General features: G+C 50.2%; 1 protein-coding gene across 2 annotated transcripts in view; it reads left to right on the forward strand.

Annotated features, from left to right (window-relative positions):
* FAM171A2 (family with sequence similarity 171 member A2) overlaps positions 1-12,169 on the forward strand; it is a 38,432-nt gene extending 26,263 nt beyond the window's left edge. The window contains exons 3-8 of one of the 2 annotated variants that reach the window (XM_060282335.2): positions 956-1,048; positions 3,174-3,368; positions 4,636-4,812; positions 6,341-6,457; positions 7,274-7,400; positions 9,118-12,169. In XM_060282335.2, coding sequence (XP_060138318.2) covers positions 956-1,048; positions 3,174-3,368; positions 4,636-4,812; positions 6,341-6,457; positions 7,274-7,400; positions 9,118-10,657 — 2,249 coding nt within the window. In that variant the 3' untranslated portion in view covers positions 10,658-12,169. The remainder of the gene's footprint in view (positions 1-955; positions 1,049-3,173; positions 3,369-4,635; positions 4,813-6,340; positions 6,458-7,273; positions 7,401-9,117) is intronic. The other variant, XM_035134992.3, reaches the window with a different exon arrangement.
* Positions 12,170-19,450: the final 7,281 nt, after the last annotated feature.

The following is a 19,450-nucleotide window of genomic DNA, read 5'->3' on the forward strand; positions in this document are numbered from 1 at the left end:
GGCAGCATTATATCTGCACTGAGGTTATTCACAGCATGTTTAGATTTAATCAGGGTTTGCAAATCCATCTTTAAATTATGGTCCAGAGACGAGCAGATTTTGCAGCTGCGCTGACTCATGATGGAATTGCTATCTTGGGATAGGACAATCAGAAATCATTGCGTATACAATCAGTATTCCCACTCCACCATTAGTATTTCCATTAAACTCCCCATCCCACTTTATGATGGACCAGTACTAATAATAAATTTGGGGCGGGGGGGGGGAGAGCAAGCAAACTCCTCTAATGAGTGGTTCATAAGAGAGAACAAGCAAAATGGCTCAGTTCAGACATCACACTAAGCCTTGATTAATGAAGCTAAACAATGGTTTGATGTGATGTCTGAACAGTTTGTGCTCCAAATCACAATTGGAGACCACTTTTTAAAATGGGTTTGCAAACAATGGTTTGTGTTAACTGTAAATCACCATGAAAGGCAGGGTGCAGATTTAACTAAGGGCTCATCAAAACTTGCCCTTGCCCCACTGCTTTCCCCCAGGGAAACCCAATCTTTACTGCTGAATTGGACCAAATATCAATTGGGTTTTCTCTGGATTCATCACTAAATATTGTTTTCTCTGATTTATCACTAAATACAGTAGAACCTCTACTCACAGATGTAATCAGTTCCTGAGGTCTGTCCATAAATTGATCCAGGTCACTGGTAGAAGTACCGTTGTGTCCAGGCGCATTCGGCAGAAGCCGCTTCTGCGCATGCGCGAATTGCGGCAAACCCGGTATTTACTTCCAGGTTTGCTGCGTTCGCAACTTGGATCGGGCCCAAGTAGAGGCGGTTGTAAGTAGAGGTTCTACTGCAGTGGGTTTTTATCAGGAAACTTGCTGCTAGGCACAGAAGGACTTTGAGTAAGTCTGATTCTCTTTTTCTCTCTTCGCTCCTACAATTTCCCTTTGCAGTCTATGCCTCCGTCAGCCTCTATCTGCTCCCCGAGCGCCCTGCGACACTCATCCTCTATGATGACCTGGTACAGATCCTCCTCGGCTCTCCAGGTAAGTCCTCGGTTCCATTTGCCAGGAAGTGAAGGGCACCTGGCCGGCACTCGGGGAGCCGGTTTGGCTGTCCGGGGTTTGGGGATCCCACACAAACGCTAGTGCCATCTTCTGGGCTGCAGGGGATGCTGGTCCTGTTTAAGACTGCAGAGCACCTTGCTGCCCTCTGTGCACGCTACTAGGAAGAAAGTGGTGGTCAGGGGAGATGAAGGAAAAAGTTGGCTTGCTCTCTACAAGCTCTGCACCTCCTCTAAGGCCTCTGGCAGTCTGTGCCGGGGGGGGGGGGAGGCAGTCATCAGCACCATGCCAGTTCGCAGGGGGCATTTGGGAGAGACGTCTGCAGCTCAAGGGACTTTTTGAGCTGGGCTGGATGATGGGAGGAGGGAAGTAGGAAGGTCAGTGCTCTGGGCCTTTGATAGAACTGTATAAGCCAGGGATGTCCAACAAGTCAATCGTGATCTACTGGTCGATCCTCCATCCGGCCCCGCCCCCTTGCCCCATCCTCTAGATCGCTAGAGCGGAAGTTGGAGTTTTCGCAGCGAGGCTGACTGTCTCATTTGCGATCTCTTGGTGTGCTTTTTTTAATAACTTGCATGACCTAATCCCCAAAATTAAAGCTTAAGAACTTTGACCTGTACCCCTTAAAAACGGAATGTACTTCCTTAATAAAAGCTCAACAGCTTTGATCTGAACCCCTTTAAAAAGGGGGTGTTCCTCCCCAAAAAGCTCAAAAACTATGACCTGAACCCCCCCCCAAAAAAGGGGTAGATCACTGCCAGATTTTAATTGTGAGTAGATCGCAGTCTCTTGGAAGTTGGACGTCCCTGGTATAAGCTAGTGAGCTGAGGAGGTGACCCTGGGTCGGTGTGAGCTGGTCAGGAGTCTGCGGGATCAAGATGGGCTGCTCTGGTGTGAAGTGATGAATGAGAGAATTAGGGTGGTGGGTGCTCTAGGTCCCTGGAGGGAGATGGCCAGTGACCTCTGCTCTGATCTAATGGGCTCCATAAGAGAGATGCCTCCATAAACTTGCCAAATGAGGCAAGTCACTCTCATTTTGTTCACCTTTCATAATTTCTTGCGTTCCTGTTATCCATGGGAAGGAACCGAGCAAGGTTTGCTCAGCATACTAAATTCTCTTATCAAGGGCTAAGTTCTACCCTTTAAAAATACATTTTAAAAATGTGAATTACAGTCAATATAAACTAACAAAAACTGGGATACATACAGAACAAAGCAATAGGATTCAAATTCCATATGTTGTCATGAATTTGAGCAGCCTTAGGCTATACAGACCATAGCTGAGTACAGTGGTACCTCGGTTCTCTAATGGAATCTGTTCCGGAAGACCATTCGATTTCTGAAACATTCAAAAACTGAGGCTTGGTTTCCCAGCCGACAGGATCTTGAACTCAGCAGTAGCCGCCTCAGAAGTTCAACTTCCAAGGTGCAATCGAAAACCAAAGCATTTACTTCTGGGTTTACGGCGTTCAAAAACCGAAACATTAATCAACGGAGACGTTCAAAAACTGAGGTTCCACTGTATATCTCTGGAAGCATCTCTTGTTTCCTGAATGGTGAGCAGAAAGCACTCTGCACATGATCAGGGATGCTTCCTTGCATTTGCCAGGTTGCAAATGTAATCTCAGGTTACAAACTGCAGGCGGGATCGGGCCAAGCAGCATCCCACGGTTTAAGTTCCAGATTGAAAAATCCGGGATCAGCAGCGGTGCGGCACCGGAAGTCGCTTCTACGCATAGAAGCGACTTGTGATGCCACTGTGCCCATTTCTAAAATGTCCGCAGCGCCAGAAGTCGCTTCTATGCACTTCCGGACATGCGTAGAAGTGACTTCTGGCACTGCGGACATTTTGGAAATGGGCACAGCGGCATCGGAAGTCGCTTCTACGCATGTCTGGAAGTGCGTAGAAGCGACTTCCGGTGCCGGCGCAGCACCAGAAGAACATGGCCGCTGGCACGAGCTCCGTAATCCGTGGGGAATATGGGGTATTTTGCCATTCGGGATACCTGTGGGAAATGGTAAGAAAATACGGGGGTTTCCCGGGGAAAACAGGGTACTTGGCAGCTATGCTCGGTAGGCTGGCAGCTGAAATGGTTGATTCTTACAGGGGCCAAGAGCCAGCCGTGGGCTCAGTTCCAGCGCAAATCCGCCCGCCTGCCCCGCAGCTCCACCTACAGCCAACTCTCGGCCTCCCTGACCGCCGCCAGTAGTGGGCCGGATATGAGGGGCTTCCCATCTTTCATCGGGGCTGAAAGCAACGGCAGCGGTAAGGGGACTGGGCCCAGATCCTGGGTGAAAAATGGTGAGGATGCGACACGGATTGTTGAAGGCTGTGGAACCAGCCTTTTGATTGCTCAGGGGGATAGTTGTCTGCCTTAAAGCAGTGGATTTGGGGGCAGCAAACAGATTGCAGCCGCCAGATTTCTGGCTGGGGTTCCGTTTAGATCTCATAACGCCCCCTTTTTTTAAAAAAAAAGCAGCAGCTGCATCAGTGGCCAGTTCATTTCCAGGCGCAGTTCAAGGTGCTCACATGAGAGTGTAAAGCCCTAAATAACCTAGGCCCTCAATACCTGAAAGACCACCCCCTTCGCTGCAGACCCTCGTGGGTGCTGAGATGGGCAGAAGGGGCCCTCGTGGTAGTTCCTCTGCCCTCAGAGGCCTTGGAGAGAGCCTTATCTGTGGCGGCCCCTAAGCTGTGGAACTCAGAAGTTCTTCCAGCACTTTTATTATACAGCTTCAGGCAAGTGCTGAAGACACACACCTCTTTATCCTGGATTTTGTTACACAAGGTGCATGTTTTTCTGACCCACCTTATTTTTCTGATCGTTAAGTTGTTTCAAACTGTTATTAATACTGTTGTGTTTTGCAACCTGCCCTTAGGGTGAAGGGTGAGTAATTAACAACAAGAAGAAGTTTGTTAGTACAGTCATACCTTGGAAGTCAAACGGAATCCATTCCAGAAGTCAGTTTGACTTCCAAAACACTCAGAAACCAAAGTGCGGCTTCTGATTGGCTGCATCTGAAGCCCCGTTGGATGTTCGGCTTAAAAAAATAGTTCGCAAACCGGAACAGTCACTTCTGGGTTTGTGGTGTTCGGGAGCCAAAATGTTTGAGAACTAAGCTGTTCAAAAACCAAGGTACGACTGTATAGCTTTATCAGCTGGACAGCTCGGTTGCTTAGAGCAGGCACCCCCAAACTCGGTCCTCCAGATGTTTTGGGACTACAACTCCCATCACCCCTAGCTAACGGGACCAGTGGTCGGGGATGATGGGAATTGTAGTCCTGAAACATCTGGAGGGACGCGTTTGGAGGTGCCTGGCTTAGAGCGTAGTGCTCTTGACACCAAGATCGCATGTTCGATCCCTGTATGGACTGCTGAATATTCTTGCATTGCAGGGGGTTGGACCAGATGATCCTCTGGGTCCCTTTCAACTCTGCGATTCTACGATCATTGGGTGGTGTGCATGGGGGGGGGACTTTTGGTTTTTTTGCCTTGGGAACCAAAGTATCTTGGGATGTCTCTGGAGGTGGAAGCAGCTCTTTTCCTAACCCCTTTGTCCCCTTGCAGCCAACAGCACATGGCTGGAGCTGGTCCCCATCGTCGCTGTCAGCGTCCACCTCTTCACTGGCAACGGGACAGAAATCCAGCTCTCTGGCTCCGTCCACCTCTCTATCCCGCTGCCACCTGATACCGCCGCTGCAGCAGCCACCAGTGTGCCAGCCTGGCGCTTTGACCTCAAGAGCGGTGAGAGCGGGCAAGACACATTGGAACTGCTCAATTCTTGCCACATTCCACAGGCACACAAGGCAGGGAGCAATGTTACTTCCGTCGGAGAAAGCACCCTGCTTGGTGGGGGGTGCGCCAGCCTCTTTCCAGACCCCAAGTACCTCCTCTGTCACCCTGGCTGTGTGGTGCCATAAAACCACCTAAGTGCTTATAAAAGTCCATTAGCAGGACTCCAGGGGCAGGGGAGGATGCCACATCTGTAAATAGAAATCTGGTTGGGAGTGGGGGCTGTGCTGTTATAAGGGAGTTAATTGCTCGTGCTGAAAGCATTTTGAGTTGACGGCTGGATTCTGCTCCCACTTTTTGATTCCAGTTTGGGACCACCCATCATTTGTGGCTGAAAAGCAGGGGATTTTATGTACATTGTTTGTTTCACTGCTTGCTCCAATTTGTCTGTGTCTTCTTGGCTCACCTAGGGAATGAGCTCTATTGAAACCTCTGTAGCAACGCATAGTGGGTTCATGAGGAGCCACTAGCCCGTCTGAAATTGGGGGAAAAGTTCCTGAGGTGCCCAATTGGGGCTGGGGGAGCCATAGAATCAAGGACTATGCCTGGGGGAACACATTGGTTCTCTAGGTTGGCTCTTCCTCCTTGGCAGGGGTCCCCAAACTAAGGCCCAGGGGCCGGATCTGGCCCAATCGTCTTCTAAATCCAGCCTGAGGACAGTCCGGGAATCAGCATGTTTTTACATGAGTAGAATGTGTCCTTTTATTTAAAATGCATCTCTGGGTTATTTGTGGGGCCTGCCTGGTATTTTTACGTGAGTAGAATGTGTCCTTTTATTTAAAATGCATCTCTGGGTTATTTGTGGGGCATAGGAATTTGTTCTTTTTTTTTTCAAAATATAGTCTGCCCCCCCCACAAGGTCTGAGGGACAGTGGACTGGCCCTCTGCTGAAACGGTTTGCTGACCCCATGCTCCTTGGCATTTCTTCTGCACAACAGAATATGTGGACTGCTGTGGACTGGCCACTCACCAGCCGCATCCCTAACCTGCAAAACCTATGTGGACTGCATTATAACTCTCCCTCCCTCCCTCCCTCTCCCCCCCCCCACAACCCCCCCACCTGCTGGCCTAGCTGTATAGCTCTGTCCCAGCTCCTGCCAGCCTAGCAGTTCGAAAGCATACCAGTGCAAGTAGATAAATAGGTACCGCTGTGGCAGGAATGTAAACGGAGTTTCCATGCGCTCTGGTTTCCATCAGTGTTCCGTTGCGCCAGAAGCTGTTTAGTCCTGCTGGCCACATGACCCGGAAAGCTGTCTGTGGACAAACGCCGGCTCCCTGAGCCTGAAGTGAGATGAGCGCCACAACCCCGTAGTCGCCTTTGACTGGACTTCACTGTCCAGGGGTCCTTTACCTTTTACCTTTTATAGGTTTTGCAGGTTAGGGATGCGGCTGGTGAGTGGCCAGTCCTTCGTCTGGGATAGGGCTTAGTCCAGATGGCCTTTCAGGTTACTTCTGATTCAGCAGTTCTTCTTTCTCTCAGGTCTGTGGATTCGGAATGGGACAGGCCTCATCCGCAAGGAAGGGAACCAGCTTTACTGGACGTTTGTGTCCCCACAGCTGGGCTACTGGGCAGCTGCCATGCTGTCTCCAACAACGGGTAAAATATCACCACCAAATTCTTAATTACTTTGCTGAGGAACCAGCCAGGAAGGTGCTAACGGATCTCTAGTGTTAGCAGGAGTGCACATTCTCTGCACACTTGTGGGAATTTGCTTGGAGTGTGGTATCTTGTGGATTATGAGTTCCTGAAAAACGAGTGCCTCTCAGTTTGCATGGAGTGGTTGCCACACAAGCACTGAATAAATGCAACCAGAGCTGGTTGGAAAAAAACTGAAAACCGAAAAAAATGCAATAGAAATAAGTATGGGATTAAGGGAAAGGGCATCTAGGGAGAACAAAAATGAATATGGGGAATAAATCCCTCCATGCATAAATCTGCTCGTATTTATATTTGTAGATATCCAGTGCTATTTTTCTAGAAAAGAGGTGCTGGAACTCACCATGAACACCTCCCTTGTTCTCTTACCATGGCAATGGCACCCATCTGGGAGGTCCCAGTGAGTTCCTGCTGGGAAAAAAAGCCCTGTATATAAATCTGAGCATTTTTAATTAGTCCCATCTTTTGATGTTTAATAAAAAAGAAAGCCACGTGCAAAATGTTTAGTAAATTAGGAAAAATGCCTTAAAATTATTGGCATGACTTTAAATCAAGCTTTTAGAGAGCCCCCACACCCGGTTTGAAAATTTATAAAGTTGGGATTAGATTAAAAAACACACATATGAATTAGCTGCATCTTTATGCCCTGCTGGATCAGGTCCAGGGCAACCCCATTTAGTACGGCATCCCATTTCCAGCATAAGATGCTTTAGGGAAACCTTCAGGTCAGCCCATAAAGAGGTGTCTTCGTTACAGGGCTGTCCAGTGCAGTTGGAGGCATAAAGGATATTGCCACCTACCACACAATTTTCTTGCTCACCATCCTGGGTGCCCTGGCATTGCTGGTCCTCATCCTGCTCTGCCTGCTTATCTACTACTGCAGGTGAGTGCTGCTTGCCCAACTTCCCACTTCCAGCCTTGTCTTCTCAAACCCTCTTTCCATCACACAGTGATTTTTCTAAAGAAGCTCGCCCTCCCTATCGTTGCAAGGGCTTATTTACTGTATTTTTGCTTTTATTTCATCTGGGTATTGTGGGGGGGGGGCGGGAACTGGCAGCCCACCGGCTGGATCTGAGCCAACAGGCCATTTGAACCAGGCGCCAGTTGAGGGACCTTCCTTTCTCGAATGGAACTGCAAAAGGACTTCAGCTACTGGCGCTCCGAGTGGTAGCTGAGGAAGGAGGCAGTTGGAACGTTTCTGGCATCAGAGGAGATCAAGGACAACCCCTTTTTCTCCCCAGCGACCCCTTTCGATACAGCTCACAGCTGCGGTTTTTGAAGGTTTCTCTTTTCCCCTTCCCTCTCTCACTAGGAAGGGTGAGGGAATTCAGCTAAGTTGGGAGTCAGTGCCCCAAGTTGCCAAGAGTGTCACAGAGCAGGTTTTGTTATAGGTGCTTTACATATATATACACTTGTCCTTGGAATGCTTCAGAAGTTTTGGATCCAGGAGACCCGAGTTCAAGTCTGCCACTATCATAATCAGGCTCAGTTCCCCATCAGTAAAACTGAAGTAGGGGAACCTTGCGCCCCGACGTTATTATTTGCGGGAATGATCCACACTTTGCAAATCGGAGCCCTCTCGCAAATGATCCGTTCTAGTAGGGCCCAGGCACGAGGAAAGGCAGCTGAGCTGAGGATTGCAGGAATAGTCCTAAGGAATTTGACAGCTGTTGCAAGCACTTTGTTGCAAAATGTCAGGCAGCCTCTGGCCGATTAGTCATGGGTCCATTCCTTTTCCCTCCCACTCTCCCAAGGCTCTGCTCCTTCGCTCTTTGTCACCCAACCCTATGCCCTAGTGAACACTTCTGTGTAGTAAAAGAGGACAGCCGAACCCCAGAGAACAGGCATCCAGACACACATTGAACTGGGAATGGGGAGGAGGGAAATTTCAGCCAGAGGTATGAGCAAGCACTTTTCGCTTTAGAAATTAAGTGCTTTGCACGACTACCGGTGGTCTCAAACCCAGCTTGCTTGTGTCCCGGGGAAGAGGGTTCATTTCCTTCAGCCCTGAATACCTTGACATTTAAACTTCTTTAACAGAAGATTGTGTTGCAGTGATCCAAGGGTGAGCAGCAGACTCAGACTAGCAGTCCATTCACTCTTTTACTTTTATAGAATTATAGAGGCAGATAGAACTGAGAGATCATCTGGGAAATTCTCCTCTCACACCCCCACAGCACACAACCCTATGTCCAAAAGGCAGGAGCATCCAATTATTAGTATCTAAATTTGTATATTGCCCTTCATCTGAAGATCACGGGGTGGTCCTCCCCCATCGTTCTGCCCGGACACTGAGGTCCAGTACCGAGGGCTTTCTGGCGGTTCCCTCGTTGCGAGAAGCCAAGTTGCAGGGAACCAGGCAGAGGGCCTTCTTGGAAGCTGCGCCTGCCCTGAGGAATGCCCTCCCGTCAGATGTCAGACACATAAACAGCTACATGATTTTTAAAAGACACCTGAAGGCAGCCCTGTTCAGGGACGTTTTTAGTGTTTGATGTTGCCCTGTGCAAGGCACATGTCGCTGCCCTGAGCTAGAGCACTTCTGCCATAGCTACCTGTGAATTTATCTGCACCTACATTTTCTTCTTCTTCCCCCTTTCCAGGAGGCTGTGCCTGAAGCCACGTCAACAACACAGAAAGCTCCAGCTCTCTGGGGCGCTGGATGCCTCCAAGAAAGACCAGGCCACCTCCATGTCCCAGATCAACCTCATCTGCACGAGCCACCTGGAGACGGCCTCTTCCAACGGGGACACAGACGTGCACACGCCCATCCTCAAGTCGGCTTTCTCCTCCTCCCGGGAGTTTGAGAGCTCCCGGGAAGAGTTCTTCAAGCAAGTGGCCAACCAGAAAGCCCGCCACGCCAGCAAGGCCTCCATGGCGGACACTCTGAGCCAGCGGGGGGCCCTTAAGGATGGCTACCCTCAAGTGGCGGAGGGCTACTCCCTTAAGGCGGCCCGCTCCATGGATGTGCCTGGTGCCCTGGAGCCCCCTCTCCTGGAGGACTACAAGCGTGGCTATTCCCACCAGCGCACCGAGGACAAGAGCAAGCAGGCGCGCCACGACAGCAAGGGCTACCCGCAGGAGCCCCCGTCCCCGCCGCCTCCCTTCGACCATTACGTGGGCCACAAAGGGGAGCCCAAGCCGCCCGAGTTCATGATGTCGCAGTCCGTGGACCACCTGGCTCGCCCCACCTCCCTGAGCCAGCCCGGGCAGCTCATCTTCTGCGGCTCCATCGACCACATGAAGGATTCCATGTACCGGAACGTGATGCCGACGCTCGTCATCCCAGCCCACTACATGCGCCTGGCTCCCTCAGACCAGCCTGCGGGGGGTTCCGAGAGCCAGCCGGACCTGGACCCGGGTGGCATGGGGATCCCTCACCAGTTCGTGGCCGGGGAGCAGCAGAGGCAGCAGCCATCATTCCTGCAGCAGCAGCTGCAGCACCCGCAGTTCCAGATGCAGCAGCACCCGGGGGAAGAGGCTGAGGGGAAAGGCTGGGGCCCCCACACACAGTCCGTCAGCGGCTCCGTCACCATCCCGGTGCTGCTGAACGAATCCACTATGGCCCAGCTGAATGGGGAGCTGCAAGCCTTGACGGAGAAGAAGCTGCTGGAGCTGGGTGTGAAGCAGCACCCTCGCGCCTGGTTTGTGTCCCTGGACGGGCGATCCTCCCAAGTCCGCCACTCGTACATAGACCTCCAGGGCAATGAGAGGAGCCGCAGCAACGATGCCAGCCTGGACTCTGGGGTAGATGTCAACGAGGCCAAGCCCCCCAAGAGGCTGAAGGAGGAGCGCCTGGCGCCGCCCGCTATGGGTCCTGCATACTCCAAGCTGGTCTTTGCAGACGCCGACACAGAACCGAGCAGCAGCGAGAGCCGCACCGCCATCTGCTCCCCCGAGGACAACTCCCTGACACCTCTCCTGGATGAGAACGCTGACCACCGGGCAGCCACTATCCCCCGGCGTGGACGCAGCCGCGGAAACAGCTCCCGCAGCAGCAACAGCGAGCTGCGCCGCGACTCCATGACTAGCCCGGAGGATGACAGCAACGAGCCCTCGGAAGGGACGGACGACCAGGGGGACAAGAAGAGCCCCTGGCAGAAACGCGAAGAGCGCCCCCTCATGGTCTTCAACGTGAAGTAGCAGGCGGAAGTGTGCGTGCGAGGAGGCGGGCGGGGGAATGGGTCGCTCTCGTTGCACAGTTGGGGGAGGGGAGCGGAGATTGCCCGGACCACAGAGGTCAGGCTGCCCGACCACAATCTTTGTGCCACTTCCTGCCCTCTCCATCTTGTCAAATGCTTGGTGGAACAGGAATCCCCCCAGACTTTTGACAGGACAGACTGATGGAGCGAGAGGCGGCTTGCGGCCAAGCTGTACTCTGTGTTCTTTTTCCCAGCATGCCCCGCAACCACCCGATAAGTTTGCCTTGCCCAAGGCAGGTTAAGAAGTGCTGCACCAACGGGCTGAGCGAGTTGGGCGTCTTACCCTTTTCCACCAACACCAGCCACTGTGAGCCAGGCAGCAACATGGGGCACAAGAACTGCCATGTGTGTGTGTGCCCACCTGTGGGACAAAGCAAGTTTCGCTGCTCTGAGAGACCCTCTGCCAGATCCCAGGAGGCGGACATGGCCTTGTTCTGTGTGGCTCCTGTTCCAAGAGCCCCTTATCACCACCTAGTCTTGGCACGGCCAGAACTAGTGTTGGCTCCTGACATTATTGGGAGTGGAAGTGAACTGGAAGGCGTTACTGGGGCTCTTCACACACACCCTTTTCCTTGGGGGCGGGGTGGGCAATTCGTACAATTCCTTTTTTAAAAAATACTGTCCTGTGGATTTTCCAAGCCGTAGCATGGTTTGGTTGGGGGGGGGGGTTGGTCAAGTGCCCAACAGCTCTAGGCTGATGCCCAGCATTGCCTGTCGTGCCTCAGTGCCCCCCCAACAACCTGGGCGACAGTACCACGGACAAGTGCAGTGGGTTTGGGGAGTGGGGGCACCCGTGTGGCAACTGTACATATGTGTGTGCATGCGTGTATGTCAGGGGGCGGGTGGGAGCCTAAGCCACGGCGTGCGTGTGGGTAAGGGTGTCAGTGGCGGCCGACCTCGCTGCCAAACAAACTCCCTCGCGGAGTCACTTTTGTGCGCCCCCCATCTCCCCACCCCACCCCTTTGTGCCTGCAACTCCTTGGTCTCCTCCAAGTGCCTTCTGGCCCCAAACGTCTCCCCACCACCACCGCATCCCCTCCCCACCCAGGCAGCTGTGAATGAAACCTTGGGTGTCCAGAGAAGGGTACTGCATATGGACCATCTGCTCAAATCTTCCTTTCACTCTAATCCCTCTTCTCTCCTGCCAGGGAGCGCTTGGGGATGTGGCGAGGCAAGGGGGGAGGAGTGCAGAAGGAAAAAGTCACCCTCGGCCTCTCTCGCAAGCCCAGCTGCCAACTGACTTAAGCCGTCAGCGGAGACAGCCTGGGCAGCTGCCCCGTCCAGCAGCACGGCAGCACCGGTGACCAATCTCCCAGATAAAAGAGCAGGACCAAATTGGGGTGTTTGTGTGTACCGATGGAGGGGTGTGTGTATATGTGTGTGTCTTACATCGTCAATGGAGGGGAGTGTTTGTATCATGCTTTATATATTTGGAGGAGGGGGAATACGTAGCGTGTGCCTCCTCAGCAGCCCCCAGCACCACATCGGTGGAGGCCTCGTGGACCACTGGGGGGTATGGGATGGTTTTATTGGGGGAAGGGATAGAAGAACCACTAGCCTGAGGCTTTGTCAGCGAAACGGGGGGATGGGGGACGGGGACAAATGGGGAGGGGTGGGGTGGTTGGCTGCAAACCTAAAAGTGTCTTGGCAGGGTGGGGGCTTCTTCTTTTGAAACCAATGAGTCAGGTCTGACCCTTTCTGAAACAGTAAAGCAGGCATTCCCAAACTTCGGTCCTCCAGATGTTTTGGACTACAATTCCCATCATCCCTGACCACTGGTCCTGTTAGCTGGGGATCATGGGAGTTGTAGGCCAAAACATCTGGAGGGCCGCAGTTTGGGGATGCCTGCAGTAGAGGGCCGGAGAAGTCAACAGGTCAGAAACCATTTGGGAGGAGAGAGCGGAAAGGTAGTTTCCTACGCACCTCAGCACCCACTGAAGAGAGTTAATAAAACTTCACAATTTCAGCTGCAGACCCTGTCCTTCTGGAGCCCCTTCCCCACATCACCAGGGCTTGCTTGCCATGTCTTCGAAGCTGCTGAAGCCCCTGGGGAGAAGTTGGGGGGCGTGCGCGATAAGTCACTCCATGGCCAAGATAGCAAGGCCCTTTACATACTCTCAGAAACACTTTGTCTCCGTTCACCTGTTCCAGGGCTGAGCCTTAGCAATGAAAACAGGTTCTGGGGCTGAGCCCTAGCTCAACAAAACCCTTCTCCCACCTGAGTCAGGCTTTTCAGTTTTGACTGTTGCCCTGGGGGGTGGGGGCAACTTTTCTTTTTCTCCAATTCCCTTTCCTGGGCGATTTCTTTTATCTTCTTCCACAGCATATTTTTGTAGGATTTCTCTCCTCCCACCCGCTTTTGCCGGTTCACCGCATTAGAGATAATTGTCACCTGTGGAACCTCCTGTTCCTTGATGTGGCTGTCGGCAAAGACTCTCCAGAGAGGGGGACCAGGAACCACCGGGAGCTGTTTTGCATGAGATGAAGATTTTTGGCATGGAAAGTCTGCATTGAAAACTGCAGAAATCCTATGTGTCGTGCATATGTTTTCCCCCCAACTTGCACACATTAATACCTTCCGTGTGGGGGGAAATAATCTTCTGTGATTCAGCTCCACACCCCAGCTACTACTGTCTTTGACAATATCTATGAGTATTGGAGGAGCATCTTGGACTGGTTACTAGCCCAGCCCGGCAGAAGAAAGCCAGCAGTGTTTTTTGCAGGCTGTAGGTCAGGCATCCCCAAACTGCGTCCCTCCAGATGTTTTGGCCTACAACTCCCATGATCCCTAGCTAACAGGACCAGTGGTCAGGGTTGATGGGGATTGTAGTCCAAAACATCTGGAGGGCCGAAGTCTGGGGATGCCTGCTGTAGGTGCTTAATGCACAGAGAGAATCCATTGAGCCATAACGGATTTCCCCGCCCTCCCCCCTTTTTAAAACACCTTAGCCTCATGGCCAGTCAAAGAGCTGTTTCAAATGAGCATATATTGCTGCCAAGTGCATAGCATATTTCAGCGTCAACTGTCACAGTTTTCAAGGGGGGTTGTGTCTGTTCCATCTCCTAGATCACGCCTCGCTCAGCCTGATCAGTACCAGCAAACCCGTCTCCAAGGTGGCTGGTCCTAAGCTACCGTTGCCATGACGTTGAGGTATCTCTCAGATCAATGCACATCTTGTAGGAATGTAGCCCTATACAAAGATGGTGGCGCTGTAGTCGAACCCACAGGAAGTTCTATATAGTTAAATGCAGTGGCAGAGCCACACCCCACAAACTATCAGGACCCCCCCCCCCCGAGAACCAGATACCTCTTACTCCTTCCTGGTCCAGTGCTGTTTTCTACTACTTTTTTATAGTCGGAAATAAAAATACCTTGCACGTAAAGGGAGCTGGGTAAGTGAGGGTGGTCTCTTGACACTGATGCGTCTTTAACTGTGGGGAATATGCCTTTGTTTTCTCTGGTGACACTGAACTCTTGTTGAAAAAATCTTTTTTGGAGTTTTTTTTTTTTAAAAAATATTATTATTATATAAATATATTAAAAAGTTGGGCAAAGTTGGCAAAACTGGAGACTCGGTGGCAGCTGCTGGTGAAACCTCATACTTGTTCTTTAGAATGGTATTAATATATAAACCCTCTGAATTTATCAAGGTTTCATTGCATGGTGGTTGTTTCCTTTCCTAGGCAGCAAATCCTCCCCCCCCCCCCAAGCTCGGCTGAGTCTAGAGGCGAGCAGGTTTAAACTTAATTCAAAAGCAGCTGCATACAAACGGGTGGGGGAGGGGGAGAGTGTGGATTTACTGATGGGCTTGCAAGACTCTGCTCTTACATTTTATATTGAGCTCCTTGCCTGTTGGGCTGAGAGAACTTCACCTGTTGAATTTGCAAGGGAGTTGTGCAGCATTTTGGGGAGCAAGCACCCCGCTGAGGGAAAAAGAACATGGCAACCTCATGTGGGATATAAGTGGAAAGAAAGCAGGCACTCTTCAGTGTGGAAAGTATAAATGTTTTGGCCAGTGCAAGAGCGTTTTTCGTACTGCAGAATTCAATCTTTGCAAGCTGCCATTTTATGAGAAGAAGGTGTTGATGGCAAAACTGGGTTGCGTCGCCAGGCTCTCTTTTGGACTCCCTACCAAGCCATTTTTGCCTGAGCGGCAGTGAAGAAAGAGGGCGCTCAATGAGCATTTTGACCGCCTTGCGGTGGGTTGGGAAACAAGACAAAGGGCCGCTCCCCAATACAACATGAGGGAGATGGAAAATTGGTTTGCCCAAGAGAGAGAAGCCTTATCAAGGATCAGAGGAACTGCAAGCAAGCTGAAAGCAAAGGAGCTGGATAAGGAAAAGAGTGGCCCAGGGCCTGAGGCGGGACTAGGCCACAGGCCTTTGCTAAAGTAGTTGTATCATTAGGCAAGGGCAGCTGAGGTTTCCCTGTTGTTACAAAAACAGCATGCAGCCAATCTCTGGTTGCAGGGCTTGAGATCAAATGCTTGCAAATGGCAGCCACCGGAATGTTCTACCACCTCACCATGCGCGAATTCATGAAGCAGCAGTAGATGCAAAGGGAAATTCCCCACCCCACCCCACTCCTGTCAGCCGCTGAAAAAACAAGGCGGGTATCGATGGGCTTGGGGAAGGAACTTTGAGGTTTGCAAAAGAATCCAGAAGACAAACCTAAGGGAGCAGCAGCAACAAGACCCAGCCCAAACGAGGGCCGAGCAATGTCAGCAGCTATGAAATACTGAGGCAGTTGTTGGGGGTGGCCGGTGGTGGAATAGCCTATTGATGAAGGAAATGGCTGGCCATTGGAAGTTGAGACTGCATTGGGACATTTTGTCCCTTCTGATAAACTCTGGTAGCCCCGATGTCTGTGAGCTTGGCAAGAATTGAGCTGCGCTCATTGAGCTGGTGGTTGCTGCTTAAAGGGACGTCCTGGGTATACCAAATACCTAAATAGTTTTTTTAAAGAAAATTAAAGGGCCAGCAAAGGAAGATGCTTTCTACTGAGTATCTAACTGCATTGCCAACGACGGCTGGCAACTGGCTCTTCCAAGGTTTCAGGCAATAAAGTCCTTCAAAAGAAGATTAGACTGGTTCATGGAGGGTAAGATTATGGTATATTCTGCCCTCCACTGTTGGAGGTAGTATGCCTCGAAATGCCCGTTGCTGGGACTCACAAGTGGGGAAGGGTTGTTGTAGCACTGAGGTTCTGCTTGCTGGGACCCCAGAAGCATCTTGGCCACCATGAGAACACAATGATGGACCATTGGCCTAATCCAGTTGGCTCTTGCGTTCTTGCCTGCCCTCTTGGAGTTGCCAATGGTGGCTTCTAGAACCTACCAGCTGTTGGAAGACAGCGGACATGGGGATATCCCATGAAATTAAGTACCTCCCTTCCCTACGCAATATATTGGAGTGATTTGACAGTCTCATGCGGACCCCCCCCCCCAACCTTTCCTCCCATAATGCAACACCACAAGCTCCCGAGCATGGGCTCTTTATATAACACATGTAAGTTTACAGAGGATGGAAAAAAGAGCTTAAGGCAAACAACAACAACGTCTTGTGAGGAGCTGGGGTCTGGGATACAGTGCAACAGTGAAATTCAAGCTAAATATTAAATGGACCCACCAGATGTCAGATGGCAACTCCTGTCATCACAGGTCCTGTTTTGTTTCTCAATAAGGGAAGGTGGGGATTTTGAATAGTTTGCAGGTAAGGAGGCTGGACCTTGGCAGTGTAGAGTGGGAAGTATAGCTGGTACTTCTTCCGCTAGTCCACTTTTGGAACTTTTGCTGCACTCGATTTTGCCCCCTATGCCCAGGCTCCTGCCCACTGAGTCCTCAAGCAGCCCCAGTTGCACCCCTGCTCTGCCAGGCACACACACACACACACACACACACACACACACACGGCATTCCAGGTTCTGCCTGCTGCATCTGATTGATGGGAGATGATAAACTTAATGCCGAGGTTTACTTGGTCAGTTTCTTGTTTCTGCAGATTTCCCCCAACCGCTGCCTTCCAGGGTGGAATTGAGAGATGTCCATAACAGTATATAGATGATATTATTTATTTATTATTATTATTCTGCCCATCTGAGTGGGTTACTCCAGCCGCTCTGGGTGGCTTCCAATAAATTAAGACATCAAACATTTAAAACTTGCATATAGGGCTTTAAAGGTCAGCACCAACCCTTTGAATTGTGCTCAGAAATGAGCCAATGTAGGTCTTTCAGGACCGGTGTTATATGGTCCCGGGGGCCGCTTCCAATCACCAATTCAGGATTAGTTGTAGTTTCCGAGTCACCTTCAAAGGTAGCCCCACGTAGAGCACATTGCAATAGTCCAAGCAGATTAAGGGTTTCAATGAGTTGTCACCTGTGTGTTTGTAAAAATTAAAAGCAGGAAGGGGGGGAGTACAGATTGGAGTTTCTAAAACTGGCCATATTTCATGTTGTGAAATACAGCAGAAAGGTTCTGCTTTCAACTCTGCAATTCCATCTATGCTGCAGGGGGTGTGGGGAACAATGTAGGAAGATTGACCTTTGATGTTACTGTAGGGAAACCTTTTGGGGGGCAGAGTTAGCTGTGGCTTGAGATTCAAACCTCTAATCTGCAACATTAACACTGTAGGACTATCATAAACCACTGTCTCTCAACCAAAGGGTTGGCAGGAGGTTGGGGGGGGGATACTACCTCAGGTTAAGAACGGCTTACAATAGCCCTGCATTCTTCTCTGTTAACGCTGCAGGTGGAGTGAATGGATTGTATGCCCTGCATAATTTACATTGGCAGGACTTTTTTCTTAAATGAAGTTTGAAAATAGGGTTTAAAGAATGCCCACAAAATAAGAGTGAAGTTAGAGAAAGCACCTCCTCTCTCTACTGCTACATTTTGTTGTAGTGTGGACATCCTGGTAATCAACTGCAGCTGGATTTCTCTGTTGATTTCTCTGGGTAGCTCTCACTGTCATTCCTGTGGAGATTTTCAAATGGTTTCTAAAAGAAAACATGGGAATTATCTACCCAGACATTGAGATGTGCTATGATGCTCCAGAGACCTGGTACCCCCAGCCAGCAGGCTAAGCGCATTGGGGAGTCGGAATGGATGGAGGGACAGCTGCCATTTATTGCTCGTTCTCTAATTACACAATCATAAAACACAGCATGCAAACAGTCATTAAAAGAGGCGGGGGAGTCACCCACAAAATGCACACTCAAAATGGGCATGGATGCTGCCCAGAGCTGTTCAGAAATGACATTGACTCAGAACCCCTTTATAGCATTTCCCCTTTTTAAATTATTTGCAAAGTAAACTGCAATCTCTTAGTCCTCCAACACTGCACCCACTTAAAAAGTTGCAGAAAACATCAAGCTTCACAAAGGTACAGAACTGCTTGCAATAATAGCCAGATCTGTAGGGGTAAAGAGCCTAAACTAAGCAAAAGGGAAATTCAGATAGAACTCTCTCATACATGCCTACTTTCTAATTTTTAACATTATTGCATGGATTTTACTGTTTAGCCACTTTAGGGCTAAAGCCTCAGGTGGAATGGAAGGGTGCTAATTCCTAACATAATAATTAAAAATTGCAGTACGGACTGGTGCAGTTTACTGATGCTCTTTCTGTCCTTCTCAAAAATAAATTATATCCAACTCATCTAAGCTAGGTACCAGCTGAGACTCCTGCAGGAGTAGGGGATCCACGAGATGGATTGCTCCACCATAGTACATTACAATAAAATAAAATACAAATTCTTGTTAAGAGTGCAGGTTGATGTGAAAAAGCTCTGCATGCTAACGGGAACACGCTGCTGATTGTAAATGTGAGTCTTCACGCGCCCTCTAGTGGCTCTGCAGTTGCACGCCCACCTATTGACTTTAAATGGCGACTTCAGAAGTTCTTTGTTAAAAGCAAGGGGAGGGGAAAAACAGGAAACGCATAGCTGCCAAGTTATCCCTTTTTTAAGGGATTTTCCCTTATGCTGAATAGGCTTCCTCGCGAGAAAAGGGAAAACTTGGCAGCTATGGAAACGGGAGCAAAAAATTAGTTTGCCCCCCAAACCTGCCATGAATATATTTGAAGATCTGCGGCGCAGCGGAACCCCAGGGATGGGAATCGCCTTCCAGTGCTCGCTTGAAAATGAATTAGGGAATTGCCTAAATACTGTACCTAATTGTCCAAAGGGTGTTTCATTGATCTGGATTCTTGCGCGAGGACCCAGAGCTCTTCCCTACAAGTAATACTTTTGAAACGGCGGCTTATACAGTCAGTACTGTACAATTACAGAAGCGAAACAAAAACTTTACACCACTGGCAAAAATGCATTGCAAACAGCATGCAGTAATAAACAGACCCTTGGGAAGACCTAGTGAGGCCCAATCTTTTTATGATCCTAATGACCTTTATCATCCTAAAGCCTAATTTATTTACACGTGTTTCACGGCAGTAACGCTGCCGTTGTGTATATGTCATACAGACACCAACAACTAGAATAGGAAACCAGGGCAGGCGCACGGCGCCGCAAGCTAAGCAATCGGCACGCTCTCAGAGGCACTCTTTCTTCGTTACCACTTCCGGGGCTGAGCCCTGGCGTGGAAAACCAGAAGTTCCGGAGAGCCTGAGCCGATGTTCAGCCTGCAAAAAGGAAATAAAAAAATATTTTTTTAAAAAAAAACCTCTTCCCTTCCCGGCCTCGTCACGTGCGCAACAAAGCGTATTTGAACTGCCGGTGT

This window comes from Zootoca vivipara, chromosome 12 (genome assembly GCF_965207765.1).
Source record: "Zootoca vivipara chromosome 12, rZooViv2.hap1.1, whole genome shotgun sequence".
Lineage (NCBI taxonomy): Eukaryota > Metazoa > Chordata > Lepidosauria > Squamata > Lacertidae > Zootoca > Zootoca vivipara.